General features: G+C 36.4%; 1 protein-coding gene across 9 annotated transcripts in view; it reads right to left on the bottom strand.

Annotated features, from left to right (window-relative positions):
- Window positions 1–3,727: 3,727 nt before the first annotated feature.
- The window catches only part of SOCS5 (suppressor of cytokine signaling 5), a 72,114-nt gene continuing 58,401 nt past the window's right edge, over window positions 3,728–17,440 (bottom strand). For all 9 annotated transcript variants that reach the window (XM_055540010.1, XM_055540002.1, XM_055540003.1 and 6 more), the window contains one exon: window positions 3,728–7,894. In XM_055540010.1, the coding sequence (XP_055395985.1) occupies window positions 6,272–7,882 (1,611 nt within the window). In that variant the 5' untranslated portion in view covers window positions 7,883–7,894 and the 3' untranslated portion in view covers window positions 3,728–6,271. The remainder of the gene's footprint in view (window positions 7,895–17,440) is intronic.

Raw genomic sequence — 17,440 nt, 5'->3', positions numbered from 1 at the left:
AAAAATGGTGGGGTTCCCCTGCCCCTTTGCCAGTCTCTTTCAGATGTGCTCCTCAGCTTAATGCCAGTGGTATTAAGGGACCCAGGCAAATTTCACAGGGCATCCTTTCTCCAGTCTCTCTTGGTTATAATCCATTTTACAGCTGCTGGCATAATCTCTTAATCTTTAATTCTACCTTGCTATGAACCTAGATAGATTCAGACTCTTCGGTCTAGTATATCCAAAAGTTACACTCAACAGATTCTTCTACCTCACCCTGCCTTTATCAGTTGCTACTTACCAGTACACTGTCACACCTAACTTCTCCACTATCTGGTAATCAATTTCTTAGACATTCTTGTGATGAAATAAACCTAAGACACCAAATCACCCTGCTTCCAAGTGGGTCACTTTTCTATTTTTCCTTATCAAGCATGCAACGTTTCTGCTAAATTACTTTTTCATTAGTCTATTTTCATCACTCCATATTTATACACTTGCCTCTGTCCCCATTAGTTTAAAAGTTCTATGAGATGAAGATTCTCATCTTCTACTGACATTTTATTTCAAGAAACCATCAGTGACTGGGGCTTAGCAGTGTCAGTTACTCTAACCATTGAATGACCTGTCTCAAAAATCTGAAGCAAGTTAGGTCCACACTGAATCAGGTAGAGAGTAAAATCTGGACCATATCTGAGTATGCCCTAAAAGTGATTCAAGGTCCACAACTCTCTTCCTCTCTTGGTATGTTATCATCTATCTTTATCCATATTTCAAAAACTTTCATCTTTTGTTAGAAATGCATGGATAATATTGGAAGAGAAAAACAATGTTAATAGCAGTTACCTCTACAAAATGGGAGTTGGGAGAGTCAAGGTCAGGGTTGATGATGGTAGAGGAAATGGTAATACGGATTTTTCTGTGGTCCTGATTATTTTTAAAAGTTTTTAGACTACACTGTGCAGCATGTGGGATCTTAGTTTCCCAACCAGGGATTAAACCTGTGCCCACCCTGCACTGGGAAATGGAGTCTTAACCACTGAACTGCCAGGAAAGTCCCATCTGAGGTACCAATTCTTAGTATTTTCTAAATATTCCATAATGAACTTGCTTTTTCATATAAACACTTGTACTAAAAAAAAGATATATTAACTTGACATGGAAAACATGACAACTAATTTGACATGGCTTACGATTCCAGTATTTGAAAAATTGTTGAAGCGCAAGTCCTCTATTCAAAGTACATGGCTTAAAAAACAAAAGTTAATGATACAGAATCTTGAATTGACAAATTAAGGTAAGTACTGCCATTAATTACTTCTCCCAAAGAAACACTTGCTTCCCTTGTGGCTCAGATGGTAAAGAATCAGCCTGTAATGCAGGAGATCCTGGTTCGATCCCTGGGTTGGGAAGATCCCCTGGAGAAGGGAAAGGCTACCCACTCCAGTGTTCTTGCCTTGAGAATTCCATGGACAGATGAGCCTGGTGGGCTACAGTCCATAGGGTCTCACAGAGTCAGGCATGACTGAGCAACTAACACTTTCACTTTTTCCAAAGAAATACTTAACCCCTGCAAAATGCCTAGCTCTTGCCATCCTGTCCTGTAGTTTTAAGTATTATTCATATAGCACTGCCCCATATTTTCTTTTCCTCCTTAACTCTACATCCAGACATCCCAATGTCTCCACTGAGATAACTAATAGTAATTCATACATCCCAATGTCTCCACTAAGATAATTAATAGTAATTTCAAAATTCAACATACCCAAGGTCAAGATTTGACTTATACTCTCCAATTTGCTCCTCCAATGTTATTCTAAAATCATAGCATCACCATCCTTTGTTCAAAATCAGTCATCTTTGATTCCTTCTTTCTTCACATCCAACCTATCACCAAATCCTGTTTTTTTTCCAACAAAAGACTCCTCCCTATGACAACCACTCCAATCTAGGCTCTCACCATCTCTAGATGACTACAATTTTGCCCCACTGCAGCTTGTTCTCCATCTATTAAAGGACTATAAGGCAGACCATGTCACCCCCTTATTACCATCAGACTCAGAATAAAATTTAGATTCCTTACTTTGGACCCATAGCCCTAAGTGGTCAGGCCCTTGTCAATCTCTACAACCTTATCACCTACCATTTCCCACCATACTCACTAGACTTGGCTTACTAGCATTCTTTTCCAGTATAAAAGCTCATTCCTGCTTTCAGATCTTTAGTTTTATTGTTCATCGAAATACTTTTGATATTGGTGATTTTCTTCTCATCACTCAAGGTCACCATTCCCCAATGACCCTATAACTTTGTCTGATAACCCAGTGTGTGCCCATCACTAAAATGGTGATGGACGCACATGGGTCTTCAATGAGTATTTGTTGAATGAATAGCTGAAATGAGTCTTAATATTTAATCAAGCTTTCTGGGTATGGAAAGTTGTTCCAACTGATCCTTATTTTGTAAGGACAATTCATTAACACCCCGCCCCCCTGCTCCAAACCACCAACCACCTCCCACAAAAACTCCATCCCAAACCTCCTTAGAAATATACCACATTGTGAAAGTCTATGTTCTGTATTTGGCTGTTGCAAAAATATGAAACAAAACATGAGCCTAGATATGTAGTTTTTATACACCATGGAGTATTGCTTCCTTTGGAAGTAATATTTCTCACCTTTAAGCCAGCCCTTACTGTGCATGTTTATCTGATTTCATCTAGGTTAAACTGTATGTGCTGTGGTGCAGAATATGAAGGAACTCATGTGATCTGCCCCGTGTGAACACTTAACATACTCCCATAGATGAACACAGGCTCTGCATGTTTCCAAGGAGAGTTCCGACTCACTCCAGACTCTGCCACTACCAAGAAGCAACTTTATAGCTTTCTTTGTTATAAAAATAAAGGATCTAAGACCAATCTCAATAAAACTTACCAAACTAATATTTAGTGATATGGAGCAAGAGAAAACTTAGGATGAAAATGACCAGCAACAAAGTCAAAACGTCAAATTAAAATGTTCATAAACTTTGAATTTTGTCAAAATGAATCTTAGAATTCAAGTATCAATTTTTATGGTTCAAGCCACTATAAATTTTATATAAATCTTCTCATGGACCATAAGAACACACATCAGTTTGTGAAGTGTGATTATTTGGGCTCAACTTTTGTATAAGAAATATAAATTTAATTATGACTCTTAATAACTATATTTAAATCAAGCTGTTTCTTCAAAGAATCTTTACTGTGTTTAGCCAGTAAAGGAAATACTAATGAATGCTTTCTCTTTACAAGGTACTACAAACAAGATTATAGTTATAAGTCTAAACTTCAGGTGCAGATAATCAAATCTGAATGGTACAAGGATAGAGTATATATATATATATATATATGACCTTTATATAAATATATATATATATATATATATATATATATAAAGGCCTTTAAATGATTTTGAATCGGATGTCAATATTAATGCTGAAAGTAATATTAACATCATAAACACATATGTATGTATGTATATAGAGAATATGAATGAATGGATAATGAACTTAAGAATGAGAATGTATATGAACCAGAGCAATCTTTCTTTGGGTTAATTATAATTACTTCTATATGAAGTCTCTAAACTTCTAAAGAATTTCCTAGTTTGTATTAAAATGCACTTCAAAAAACCCATGAAAACATAAATTTAGTTGACAGACTACAGTGGGATTCAGAAAAAGACACAGTGAATATAGACTTAGGTGCAGTTTCATGCTGGTGATTTTTCTTTTTTTAAAATGTAAGCCACTAATTTTTTTAAGAAAAAAATTTAAACCAAAAGTTGCATATGAATATTACACACAAACTGAAACATAAGTGACTTTTAGCACAGTGTATACATGCTTACATAAACTCAAATATTTACACATTTAAAACAATTTCCATTTAACATAAGAAATTTCTGAAATACATAAAAGCATTAATACTTTCTATAAAACTACAATTAAAACATCAATTTCCTACAAGCATATAAAACATCAAGTGCTTTCTTGGAGTTTCAAGTTACCTCTTTAAAACAAGATCTTGCTTGCATATATAGTCTTTCTCCAATAATCAGTATGAACTCTTTATTTCCCCAAGAGGTTTATTTTTCAGGTACATTGTAAGTTCAAGAAAACGGACCCAACAATTCTGCAATGTCATTATGTCATAACAACTTAATTGCACATAATGCTTTAAAGTAGGTTTGGATGACGTTCTCAAACACTTTGGTATTTGTTCTTCAGGGACTTCTATTAGAAAGGACAGGATTGTAAGTCCCTTCAATCCCCATTTTGCTTTAAAATGGACAAGTCTTTGGTTAAAGTGTCTACATTTTGGGCATTTATTATTAATTAAAATGGTCCCCAAACCAATAAATGGTGCTACTGTTATTAATTCACAAGACTTCATTTAACTTGCTTCTGATGCAGGAGGCTACAGATATTCATTTACTATAACATGTCATTGATAGTTTCAATCTTTCACTTATAAGCAGAGAAATCAATAGGTTTAGTCATATTTCTCTGTTCATTTTCTGTTATAACCTAAACTATACAGTAATTTTCAGTAACTAGAGAGATACTGTTCCACAGTATATGTGATTATGATTGGAAAGATGTACAGAATTAAATTTAGAATTAGCTTACTTGGAATAAGTCAATATTAGACTGTTCAGTAATTCTGCATTAACTGTAGTAGGTTGCCAGGTAATGCTTATTTAAAAACCCCAAACCATTCCATTTACAAGAGAAATTGTTGCAAATGTATAAAACAGCAGATATACAAGGAGAACACCAAACATACTTTATTAGCACAAAAAAGCAGCCGTAACAAGGCACAGCAAGCAGAAACATACATTAGCAGTCAAAGGGTTAGTGTTGCATACAAATATAGCTTTTCTTTTTTGTGGCCTTGGCGAAAGCCATTGGGATGTAAAATAACTTTCTGTAGCAGCAGGTAAGGAAACTAGGGAGCACTCACCAGTGGTACAGAGCACATTAACAGAAAGACACAAGAACAGATTTGACTACTTTAGTGCAAAATGTCTAAGACAGACTGTAAATTCGGTTCAATACTAAGAAGCAAACACTAGAACTTGGTATTACGTCCAAAATAGCTCACTCAAGTAGTATTGCATACTATTCTAAGTGACAAAAAGGTGCTAAGTAAAGTTATTTACAGATACAATGGTTGTACAGTACCTTTTAAATCAGCAATTTAGGTTTCAGATTTTCCATTAAAAATTAAGTGCACTGAAATTCTATAACTTGTACTTAAGCAATTCAGCTATGAGAGTTTACAACAAAGAGATAAATACTGCCATCCAAATTATGAGTTACAGTTTAACAATAATTTCAACGACCAGCAACCACTGGAGTTAGTATCCTCTGACTTGTCTGGGTATCTTCTCGTCTCACTTTCTTCATGGTTCACAAACTCATCATGGGCATAGAAAAAGATCCAACTTTAACGAACCAGCAACTCGACTGCACGTGTCAACTTAAAAAAAATCACACGCAGGCCTACCTTGCAGCAGCTATTTCCAATGCGCTTTAAGTTAAAGCACTCATTTAAAAATGAATACCTAAGGCCTTAAATAAAATTCTACTACCAACTTTTTATAAGTCTGAAATTTTAAGAACTACTACTTAGAAAACCTGGTTTACTTAACAGTACCTTTTGCAGAAGAGAAAAGGAGACTGACTATAAACTATATCAACACTTACGTGAACTGCACTATGCCCTTGTGGCCAGAAAATTGCATTTTTATTTTTTTTCTAAAAGGAAGGCAGTCTTTATGTTTTTGGACTTCCAAACTTGACTTATAGTAACTATAAACATCACTACTTTTGGAAGGTTATAGAAAAATTCTTAGAAAAAATAATAATTTCAAACATTAGTCATACTGTTGAAATACTCATTCAATATTAATAATTTGTTCTTCAGTAAGAAATACAATTCTTCATAGCAAATGCCCCAGAGTTGCTTCACTCAGTTACTACAGCCATTAAAAACCAAACTGTCAGCTAAATCGGCAGAATGTTTCTGCAGCCTTACTGAATACCTGTAGCTCTATCCCCCGTTTTCTCAATAGGCACCACATTTACTGAGTAAAAGTAACAGCAGATTGCACCTGACAGATACTAACACTACGCTTGCATACTGTACTGAAGAAACCTAACACTGATATGTGTGCTTGCTATAGGTACACTGCCTGATGCACAAAAAAGCAGATCTAGTTAATGCCCTTTGGGACAGGAGGGTTTACTTTGCTTTGACTGGTTCTCGTTCTAGCCAGCGAACTCTAACTTTCTGTTTATAATGATACTCTTTTAAAAAATCCTGTAACATCGATGGTAAAGGGAGCCCATCAATTCCATCATACGTCGTGCATCTGCAGATGACTGCACGGCAGATGTACTGCAGGCTAAAAGGGAAAGTCCTGTTTAGTGATATTGTAAGCAATGGTTCAAAAAACATGCAAGAGCTGGGGTCTTTGTAATGTTCCAGAAGTCCTGTTACAGTGGAGGAGTGAAACACACATGGGTCATGGGCATCGAAACTAAAGTTATGATTCCACTGTTCAATTCGGGCATGCAGGGACCTGTTGTAGCGACGGAAGCTCACAGAGAAGAGGTAGTCCTCTTGTGCAGAGTCCCTGAGCAAAAATGTACCTTCAGGTTTCCCTTCCAGAAGGGCTTCTGCTTCGTAGCGGTCCATCACTCCCCAGTAACAGGGATTACCTGTGATCTGGAGCAAGTCCGGCACGAGGCAGTGTATGTAATCAATCTGCGTGTGGACCTTCCAGGCTCCCTGTCTGCTAATGTGGGCATGGCTGTCTCCAGACACCTGACGTTGCTTCTGCCTCCGTGACTGCAAACACAGCGTGGTTGTGTCCTCTTCTGAGTCACAATTAGCTTGTGGAACTACAGAACTGTCCCCATTTACTTCAGTCATTCCAGGAGCTAACTTTGGTCCCAGTTTATATAATGGGTTAACCTGTGCAGTGGCTTCGAATGTATGTATTTGTGCGTTGGGTGGGGGGTCTACCCCTTCTTCAATACTAAGCCGCCTTCTCTCTCGAAGCCGATCTTCTTCATCTTCTGTAGAAACCAAGGATGGATCAAATGTATCAAAAAATGTTGAATGTGGGCTCACAGGGGCTGTATGCTGCTTAATCAAATGCCATTTTTGGGCCAAATCTGAGCCAGCAGGAAAAGGGCATTTCTCAAGCATTAATTCAGAAAGATGTATTTTTCTTTTATTAGAAAATAGGGGCTTTGACTGCTTGCTGTAAGTTCTCATGGGAAAACACAAGCCCACAGTATCCTGCAACCTCTGTCTCAGAGAGCGACTTCCTACAGTCCTGCTGGACACACTGTCCATGTCGTGCACGGAGCTGACGCCGTACCGCCGCTCTCTCCTTTGAAGTCCACTTCGAGTTCTACCAAACTTTTTATCCGTATCCAGTGAACTCTGTGTCTTTGTAGAACAGGAATGTTTCTTCTTCCCACCCCAAGGAGCATGTCGAGAGTAGGAATCTCTTCTTGCAAGTCTTGTTCCTGGGGTGACACAGGAGTCATTATCCTTTTCAATGCTTATTTCAACAATCTGAGGAATTTCAGCGGCACAGTTTTGGTTTCTCCTTGAAGAATTCTTTGAAGGGCTTAACCCTAGTTGTAAGGCAACGTTTTCTCTTAAGGGACTGCTTTGCTGCTGAGGAGCTGAGTCTCCTAAACTGATGTTTTTCTCTTTGACAGACAAACATCTGTTGGAGTTCATATCCACATTTTCACTACGGCTTCCTCCCTCGTGACCAAAGAGATTCTGACACCTGTACTTGAAGTTATTCCACATTTTCCCCACTTTATCCATTGATTATAAGACCTAAAGACAAAAAATAGAAAAAGAAGAAAATAAGTTAATCAAAGGAGTGTGTGAAAACAAAAAAGGCAGTACGTACCCATCCCTCTTTTCCTCATGGGAAACATCAGTGGTTTTGGTCAGAAATTTACATTACATCACCCCATTACTGTGATAAGGGTTATGAGACCCTACTGTGACACCATTATTCAAGCAAGTCCTCACTTTCTACTTCCCTTCAAATAGAATACAGAACTCAGAGGAAAGCAAAGAAACCCTTTTAATTAAACTCTGGTGGCTTTTTCACATGTGTTGTTGTTGGTAATCACTAAGTTGTGTCCGACACTTTGCAACCCCATGGACTGTAGGCCACCAGGCTCCTCTGTCCATGGGATTTCCCAGGAAAGAATACTGGAGTGGGTTGCCATTTCCTTCTCCGGGGGATCTTCCCGATCCGTGGGATCTCCAAGAATCAAACCTGTATCTCCTGCATTGCAGGTGGATTCTTTACCACTGAGTCATCAGGCCATTATGACATTGGTTTGTCTCCTTACTTTGAATAATTTAGGTACTGCCTCAAGTATTATAAAGGGAAAATATGTTTTGATTGTTGAAACACATCTTCATTCAACTTCTTAAAAGTGATCATCAGGACCACATTTGTGTAATACATCAAAATTAATTTAAAAAACCTTTAAGCAGTCATCTAATTTCACTTACCAACTAACTCTACTCCACTCATCTAGCAATCTAAGCCTTACAGGTCAATCACTTGTAAAAATTCCTAATCTGCCCTCCTCACCCTATGACATAATTTTTTTCCGTGATTTTGAAGTAGTTTGAGTGTAACAGAAAACAGGAAAAAAGAAAGACAATACATGTTTAAATAGAAGGTAAGCGTCTCGATTCTTAATCCTGGAAAAACTTGAAAATAACAGAGTAATAGAAAAAAGTTATGATACTACAGTAATTAAAAAGCAAAAACTATGCAGTTTGGGTTTTTTATTCTTGCTCCTTTTAAAAAAATCTAAAGCAGTTCATGGCACTTTACAAGTAAATTATTTTAAGACTATGACATTTATAGGCATGCTGTCTCATTTAGTAACCTAAAAATCAACATTAGATGAAATAGAAAAGCCTAAACTTAAACTTCAACCGGTTTTATCACAATAATATTTGACAGCAGAATCTTTTTCTTCTTCTATTTTGACATTTAATATTTATGGCACTTTTCCCTCTGAATTTTTTGTTCATATTTATTTACTATCTCATTGTGTACTATTCTGCACAGTTCAGAATCAGTATTGGAAAAATGAGTTTTGTTTTAACCGTGATAAGAGTCATTAGAGCTGATCTTTCCATAACCGATTAAATCTCTTTGTCAGAAATACTTCCATTTTCAAGAAGCTGACTAGGAGCAAGAGAAATGAACTTTCTTAAGAAGAATTATGTATCCTCCCTTTAGTTTCCTACAGAAAAGGTCTTAAACTAACAGTGCTCTTGGAATAGTGACAATGCCAACATAGATAATTTATGTCTCTGAAATCATAAAATGTATGGTGAGAGTCCTCTTTATTAAAAGCATACTGTTAAGTACGTAGAAATTTGCATGACAGGTGGTATATGTTCTAATAAAATGTTAGATGGGACTGTTAAATCTATTAAACTCTGTCAGAACATTTTGCTTCCTCCTTGTAAAAAAAATCTTTTGTAAGCATTTTTTGAGTCTTAAACCATTTGAACATGTTTTGTTTTTATCATTTATTCTTTATATATTAAGATTTCACTTATGGCCCTATTATTTTTAGGACTAATTCCTGCTCCATTTTTGTTGACTCTAGAATTTGTAGATGTACTCTTCCAACATCCTATCCCCTTTTAGCCTGGATTCCTTCTCATTTCTTAAAGTTGCTTTTTATTTTTACCTAATTCATACATTTACAGTTTCAAAGGTCAAACACTATTACAAGGCTTATATCAAAAAGGAGTACTGCCTGATACACTCTCTCCATTCTTGATTCCCACTCCCAGGGGTCAAGGAAAGTTACTCTGAATTTTGTTAAGCTGTTTCTGTTGCTGTTTTCCTCACTGTTTCTAGATAATGTGTTCATATCAGTTGACAACATTCTAGGATGGAAATAATTCACCCTCAGAATTTTGAGGGCCTTATTCCACTATTCTAATGGCTTCAATTTGGCTGTTGAAAAGTCTGATGTTATATTAGTTCCCAGTCTTCTGCATGTGACCTGTTTTTATTTCATGAAACACTGCAGCTTCTTTGTATAGTGTGGAACCTTTTTTACACTCATTGTGCCAGGCCCTTTCAATTTCTTTTTACTCCATCATCTTCCCTCCCTCCCTCCCTCCTTAAAGTTCATTAAAGTTCTAAAGTTCACTAGACATTAGATTCATCTTCTGATTATCATATGTCTCCTTTTTAAGACTGTCTTTCTTTTCATTTTCTACTGGTAGATTTCTTTGACATCACTATCCAACAGTTCTAGTGCGGTTCCAGTTCTTTGTATCACAGTTTTAATTTTCAAGACAAATTTTCTTGTTCTCTGAATGTTCTTTTTAATAGCATCCTATTCCAGCTTCCCGGATATAATACCTCATTTCTCTAAGGATACAAAATTTTAAAACGTTTTCCTTTTTTCTTCTTTTAACATTTTAAATATTTTTATCTGTTTCTTCTAAGCATATTGTTTTTTTCTCCTTAAATCTTTAGGTCTTTGTTTTTGACTTCAGAGGCTTTCTGTAGTGTCTGATGATGCATCAGCACTGACATGTGGATCAGAAGCTTTGTTCGCTGGGGGGGTGGGGAGGAGGAGGCGGATGGGGGGCAGGGGGGTGGTGCTTGCTGACTGGTTGGCTTTATTACAAGGTGATGAGACAATGAGTTGGTTTTTCATTAGGGAATCCTCAAAAGTTACTATCTGTAAGCTTTGTCTCCTGGCTGTTCATCCTGGAAAGAAAGGCTCCAATCTCCTATGTGGGGCATACACTCCTGACTGCCGTGTTCTGAGTACAGGGAAGGCGGGTTGCGAGGTCTTAACTTCAGTATTCCTACTTTCACTTAGTCTCTGTGTTTCAAAAGTGGTGCTTACTTCTGAAAGATATCCCAACTTTAGTTATGACTAAATTTCTTAAACTCCTCCCAGCTCTGACCTCTAGTTTTATCCAAGGTAAAGGAACAGTCATTTCCAGGCTGCCCAGGGTGAAAGACACATGGGAGACTGATACACGGACTGCCCACTGTTCTGTTTTCAGCTCCATACTCTACCCTTACCACCGTAGGTAACTGGTTCCTCAAATTTTTGAGCCAGCAGCATAAACTGGTTGCAGAAGCACTGAAGGGGCCTCTTAAATTATCTGTAGTGAAAGCAGTTTCTTTTTAATTTCATAGACTGATTCTTTTGTAAAATATAATAAAATTGCTTTAAAAATGAAATGTAAAAAAGACATGAAATATAAGTGCCAAGTTTCTTACTAGTTGAACAGATATAAAGTAACTGTTAAATTACTATAAAATATTTTAAATGCTTGTTTTTAATTTCTATACTTAACCTGTCAAAAACTGGTAACAAACTGTAGGCTGACACGGGTTCATGGTCCATACTTTGAACAGCTCTGGTGTGGAACTGTGCTGTCTGCTACATGTGGTTATTGAGTCCTTGAAATGTGGTTAGTGCCACATATTGAAATAACAAGTTTGGATATAACTGGTAAAATATTGTAGTAGAATTCATTTCATCTGCTTCTTTTTATTTTTTAAAGGTGGCCACTAGAAAATTTTAAATTACATACATGGTTCAAATTATATTTCTACTGGACAGCGCTGATCTAGAGCAGGGGTCAGCAGGCTATAGCCCAGGGAGGAAATCTGGCCTGTGGCCTGCTTCTGTATATAGATTCAAGCTAAGAATGGTTTTTACATTTTTAAAGGGATTAAAAAAAACAAAAACAAAAAGCCCAGAAAGAACATTCAACAGAGATCACATGTAGCCTACAAAGTCTAAAGTATTTTCTATCTGGCTCATTACAAAAAAAGTTTGTTGACCTTGGTCTAGTGTATGTAAGATGATAAGCCATAGCACCGCAGAAACGAGACGAGTAATATTCAAAAAGTACAGAAATCTCTCATCTCCATGTTTATAAGATACGTTTTGTAGCTATCTAAAGATACTTCTTTGACAAGCAAATTATACCTAAAAAAATAACCATTCATTTTAGAAAGCGACCAAACTTAAAACCACGTGTTCTCATATACAGCTCTTTGTAAGCTGTATGAACAAGCTGCATGACAGGCCAGGTGACAGCAGGCAGTTTCTAACACTAAACCTCTGGTTCAGTTTCATAGAGCATGAAATTTAGTGATCTCTCTATTCCTAGTGTGGAAGGCTGCTGCTAGATTGCATTGTGACAAAATATCCTAACTTAAACGACTAGTATGCTTCCATACTCCCTGGGGACAGAAAATGGATTTTTTTCTTGATGTGGGGAATGCTATGTGGGTGGCTGTAATAGTGGGAAGAAAATCCCAATAGTGATTCACAGAAGAGTCCATATAAGAATCAGGAAGACATATCAACTTTCTTAATATTTACAATGTCAGTTTTGAGGTTCTTTGGTTTTTCTGGTTAAATTTTTGGAAATACAGCTGAAACCGTTTGAGAACTAAATTACAACTCTATTACTTTATGGTTTCATATAAAGTTACACAGGGCTTTTTTATGAAAAAGTGTTAAATTTCGATTGTATTGATTCTAGATTGAGATCATCCATTAACGATCTTTCACATTTCTATGCCTGCAGAATTATCTTTAAACCTATCCAAAGCAAATTTCTAAAAAGTCATTCCTTCCCTGAAGGACAATCATAATTTAAATTGGTTTTATAATACTGTAGTAAGTTAAACAGCTTTTGTTGAAAAGTGATAATTAACAGGATAAGCTATAAATCAGAATTATGAAAAATGAGAGGTCAAATTCCATTACTAAAAAATTTATATATATTAACAAAGTAAAGACTGTAGTCAATGGCCCTCTTAATGCCAAGTAGTATCTATTACAAAATTTCCACAAAACAAAGTCATTGAAATAGTTTCCAGGAGTTCATTCCAGTGGAACTAAATCCATACTTTATCAGAAATAAATTAAATTCAACAAATTTTAAGACTACATGGCATGCCATAGTGGGCAGAGAGGAAACATGTGACCCAACTAAACCGCTCCTCTACTGTTTAATCTATCTAGACTACTAATCATAATACCTTTTCAACAGAAAGCTCTTCAGTTTCAGTACAAAAACTGGGACACAGGACTGACTAAAGTATTTCTGTGCCAAAGTCAAGTACAAGATGCAGTTTAGGAGATTCCATTTTTGATTGATATTTTGGTGACATTTCAATAACTTAAAAAAAAAAATACAGTGTTTAATATTAAAGACTGATCCAGAAATCCAGGGATGCATGGCTGTCATAGCTCTAGTCCCTTAAAATAATCTGAGAACCACTGGGATTTTTTAGAAAATTATTTTTAAATATTTTTAACATACTTCATAGTCTGTGACATGATCTACATTATCCAACTGTATGCCTACATATCTTTTACACTGTTATTTAATATTATATTCAACCATATAAAACTGCTGTTTTGTGGGTAATAAATGATCATGTAATTCAGTTACAGTATTATACTCTACACAGTATATTAATATAGTAGAGCATGTACATGTGGAATCCTCTGACCTAATATACTCAGACTTCTTCCCATCAGCTGAGTTTTACTGAGTTCTAGATCTGTTCATGTCATTTATACTTATTATTATAATTAGGTGATTTAATTGTTAATTAACCTAACAAAATATGGGGGAATGTGAACACTGAGTTGAATAACTTTTGATATACTCAATAAAAGTGAGATACTTCTGTTGCTATATTAGGTATAGGCAAGGAAACAGTTTCAAAAATTAGAAAAAATACTACAAAAATATACAAGGATTCTAAGATCAGAATGTATCAGAAAAGTCTGAACTCTTATGCTACTTAAAAAACCCAAACTATAAATCTTAAATGATATATTAATATTATGAGTATAGTTTCTAAAAGATAAACAATATGGAACTGGCAACTAAACTAATGGACCTATTCTCAAAGAAAAGGCCTTTGTCCCTTAATAAAAAGCCTGACAAATGAACATAGAGTCATGTTCTGAGAGTAGAATACTTAAGGCATGCACCCCTTTTAATGATTTCTTGCTTTAATGGACTTTGTGGGCTACTGGTACTGACTGAATCAAAGGAAAGGTCTTCGTTAATAACCAGTTAATCAATTTTATAGCCATACCAGGTGGGAGTGGTACAAAGTCCTAATGATAACAGGGAGTCATGAGCTAGATTCAGGGATGGTAAGGAAGACTTCTCTCTGAGGAGGTGATATTTCAAAATTCTGTCAGGAAGGATGAGTGAGAATGAACAGTGTCCAACACTGTTGTAGAATACGAGGACAGTGTTCTACAGCCCGAGGAAGCAGCATTTGCAAAGGTCGTGAAGCAGGAAGGAGCATGGCATGAACAATGGCTGAAGTTAACAGAGACTAGCAAGTGAAGGGAATGAGGGCCAAGATGAAGCAGAAGAGGCAGGGCTGTAATCCACAGAGAGAACAGGAAAGGATACTGATGCTGCACAAAGACCACCTCAAAGGTCCAGGTAAGGACCCTACTAGGCTGGTAACAGTGGAGACACAGATTTGAAATGATTAGAAGGCAAATCTACAGGATTAATGATTGCCTTGACATGGTGAAAGAGGAAGAGAAAGGTGTCAAAAAAAGTTTCTGGCTTGGGTGGAAAGAAATGCTATTTCAGAGATAGAAAACACAGTCGACAGAGCAGTTTTGGCATGTGGGAGGTTGGAGAGAGTTAAGAAACTCAGTTTAGGAAACACTGCAGTTGAGGCTGTCACTGGGACATCCTAGTGAAACCTCATCAGTCCATGAGTATATATCCATATGATGGATTACTAGACAAGCAGGCGTGATAACCCACTTGCATCTATACTATGAAACTCAAAGACAATGCTTAGAGAAAGATATGATACATAAGATATATACACTATGAATCAATTTATCTGTTTAAGTCCAAAATATGTTGTTGAGATAGGCATACATATCTAGTAAGAATATAAAAAGCAGGTAAATGGTTACGTTTGTGGCAAGGGATACAGAGTTAGTGAAAAGCACTTGGGGCATTTCTAAAGCACTATTAATTTTCTATTTCTTTGGTTGGGTAATGGCTACAATGGTTTTTATTTATTAAATATTTTTTAGACTTCACTTACAATTTTACACAGTCTTTCCTGTACACAATACACTGCACAATAAAAGTTTTAAAATTATACAGCCACATTTTGACCACAATGGGAATTAATAAACACTATTTAAAAAGCCACTATGAAAATAAAAGGCTCTCATAACTCTTTGGTCGATGAATTCAAAACTGAAAATTACAGATGATTTAGACAATAGCATATTAACATTTGGGAGATTTTTTTTCTATATGCAATTTGGTGATTTATCAAAATGTTCCATTAAAGGACGGAACTGATATTAAAATGTGACAAAGCTAGCACTCAGAAGAAAACCACTAGCTCGTTCCATTTTAAGTGCGATGTGTGAAACAACACTGACCAAAAGAACCCAGAGCAAAAGGCGTATTCACAGGCCTACTGTGAATGCTTGGTGTCTCTAGTCTATGCCTACCTACTATGAAAGTCATGACTCTCTGTGTAGGCTTGTATACCACTCAGAAATGTTCTGATGTTATTATAACTAATGGATCTATCAACATATGATTAAACTTCACTTCTTCTCTAGAGTACTACTTTCAAATATAAGATCAATTAAGAATATGTTTGGATATACATTACCGTACGTAAAATAGATGACCAGTGCAAGGTCGATGCATGAAGCAGGGCACCCAAAGCCGGTGCTCTGGGACAACCTAGAGGGATGGGGTGGGGAAGGAGGCGGTGGGGGGGTTGAGGATGGGGGCGGGACAGACACATGTGTACCTATGGCCAACTCATGCTGGTGTATGGCAAAAACCATCACAATATTCTAAAGTAATTGTCCTCCAATTGAAATAAATAAATTAAAAAAAATATATTTGGAACCACATGCTTAATTTCAAGAGATGAAGCTTAGTAATTTCTTGTATTTCTTTCTGCATATTAAAGTAAATACAATAGCACATCTTAAAAAAGAAGAAAAAATGGACATTAAATCAAATTAAGAGTCACAGTGTTCTATAGACTGCCTTAATAAACCCCCCAAAAGACAATTTAAGAGCTATTTCTTTTTCTGATTAAAAAAAAAAGTATCTAAAATTTGCATGTTTCTTAAATTTTACTCACACAATTCTAATTTCCAGTGTCATACAGGAGAGTGCTCCAAACCATCAAAACCCCAGATTCTTAAACACAGAGTACTTGTAGTGATTCTGCCTGCACTTCGCTTAGGACAACGTAGTGAAAAGGGCACAGGCGTGAGACAGTCAGCTGAGGCGGTGAGTGGGCGAGGAGGCTGAACAAGAACAGTCCTTCACATTTCCGAACCTAAATGTCCCGCTTGGTAAAATGAGGATAATATCTCCCTCATGGGTTGGATGTGAGGATTAGAATCCATATCTATAAAACCTTTGGTTCATGGGAGACACTCAAAAGACAGTGGCTGTTACCAGTACTATCTAGCATGAACCTTTAGCTTTCCTTTCTTCTTAAAAATAATTCTCTCTTTCAGTTCTTCTAGGTCATGCCACAAATGTTAGTATTTTCCTATGTACGAAATCTACCAGACTGAAAGTTTTATCATTCATCATTTAAGATTCTCTATTATTTCCTAAGAAATATTACAGGGATTTCAGTATTCCTTAGCAGTTGAAGCCATAGCTCATCTACAATCTAAACTAAGCATAGCTAATCTGTACAGTACTAGGCAAGGCCCAGGAACATAGTCGTCATTCATTTTTTTTTGGTGACTCAGTATTTCTTTTCAGTTTATAACACTGCCATCATTTAAATTCTACCATATATATACTGCACGTTAGGGAGGCATAAAATCCTAGTAAGTTATGCTACATTTTCTATGGAGAAAGTATCTTATGTAATATACTAACAAACATACTATTCATTGAAATGTTTCTTATCTGGCCAGCATTATTGGCAGACTGTGGTAGAACACAAAGAACATGTGCTTTCGCTTCAGAAAGCCTTAAAAGCAAATTCAAGCACTCGCCAGCTGTGAAATCTGTCTCAGCCTTTCCCTCTAAAAATAGAAATAACTACCCCTCTCTTACAAGGGTTTTTAAGAGGATAACATGACATAAAGGTAAGTATAGCTGAGTATATATAACAAGGGCTCAGAAAAGGTAGCTTCTGTTACACTATCTGCAGGGCAGCAGGAGTACGCGCTGGTGGTAGCAGCAAAAAGCAAACTGTTGTTACTAAGCATCAAGGCAGGATGCGACTAGGTGCTGTTTAGTTGCTCAGTCATGTCCAACTCTTTTGCTACCTCA

Source organism: Bubalus kerabau, chromosome 11, assembly GCF_029407905.1.
Source record: "Bubalus kerabau isolate K-KA32 ecotype Philippines breed swamp buffalo chromosome 11, PCC_UOA_SB_1v2, whole genome shotgun sequence".
Lineage (NCBI taxonomy): Eukaryota > Metazoa > Chordata > Mammalia > Artiodactyla > Bovidae > Bubalus > Bubalus kerabau.
Note: the sequence above shows the minus strand (reverse complement) of the source record. Positions and strands in the feature narration are given on the sequence as shown.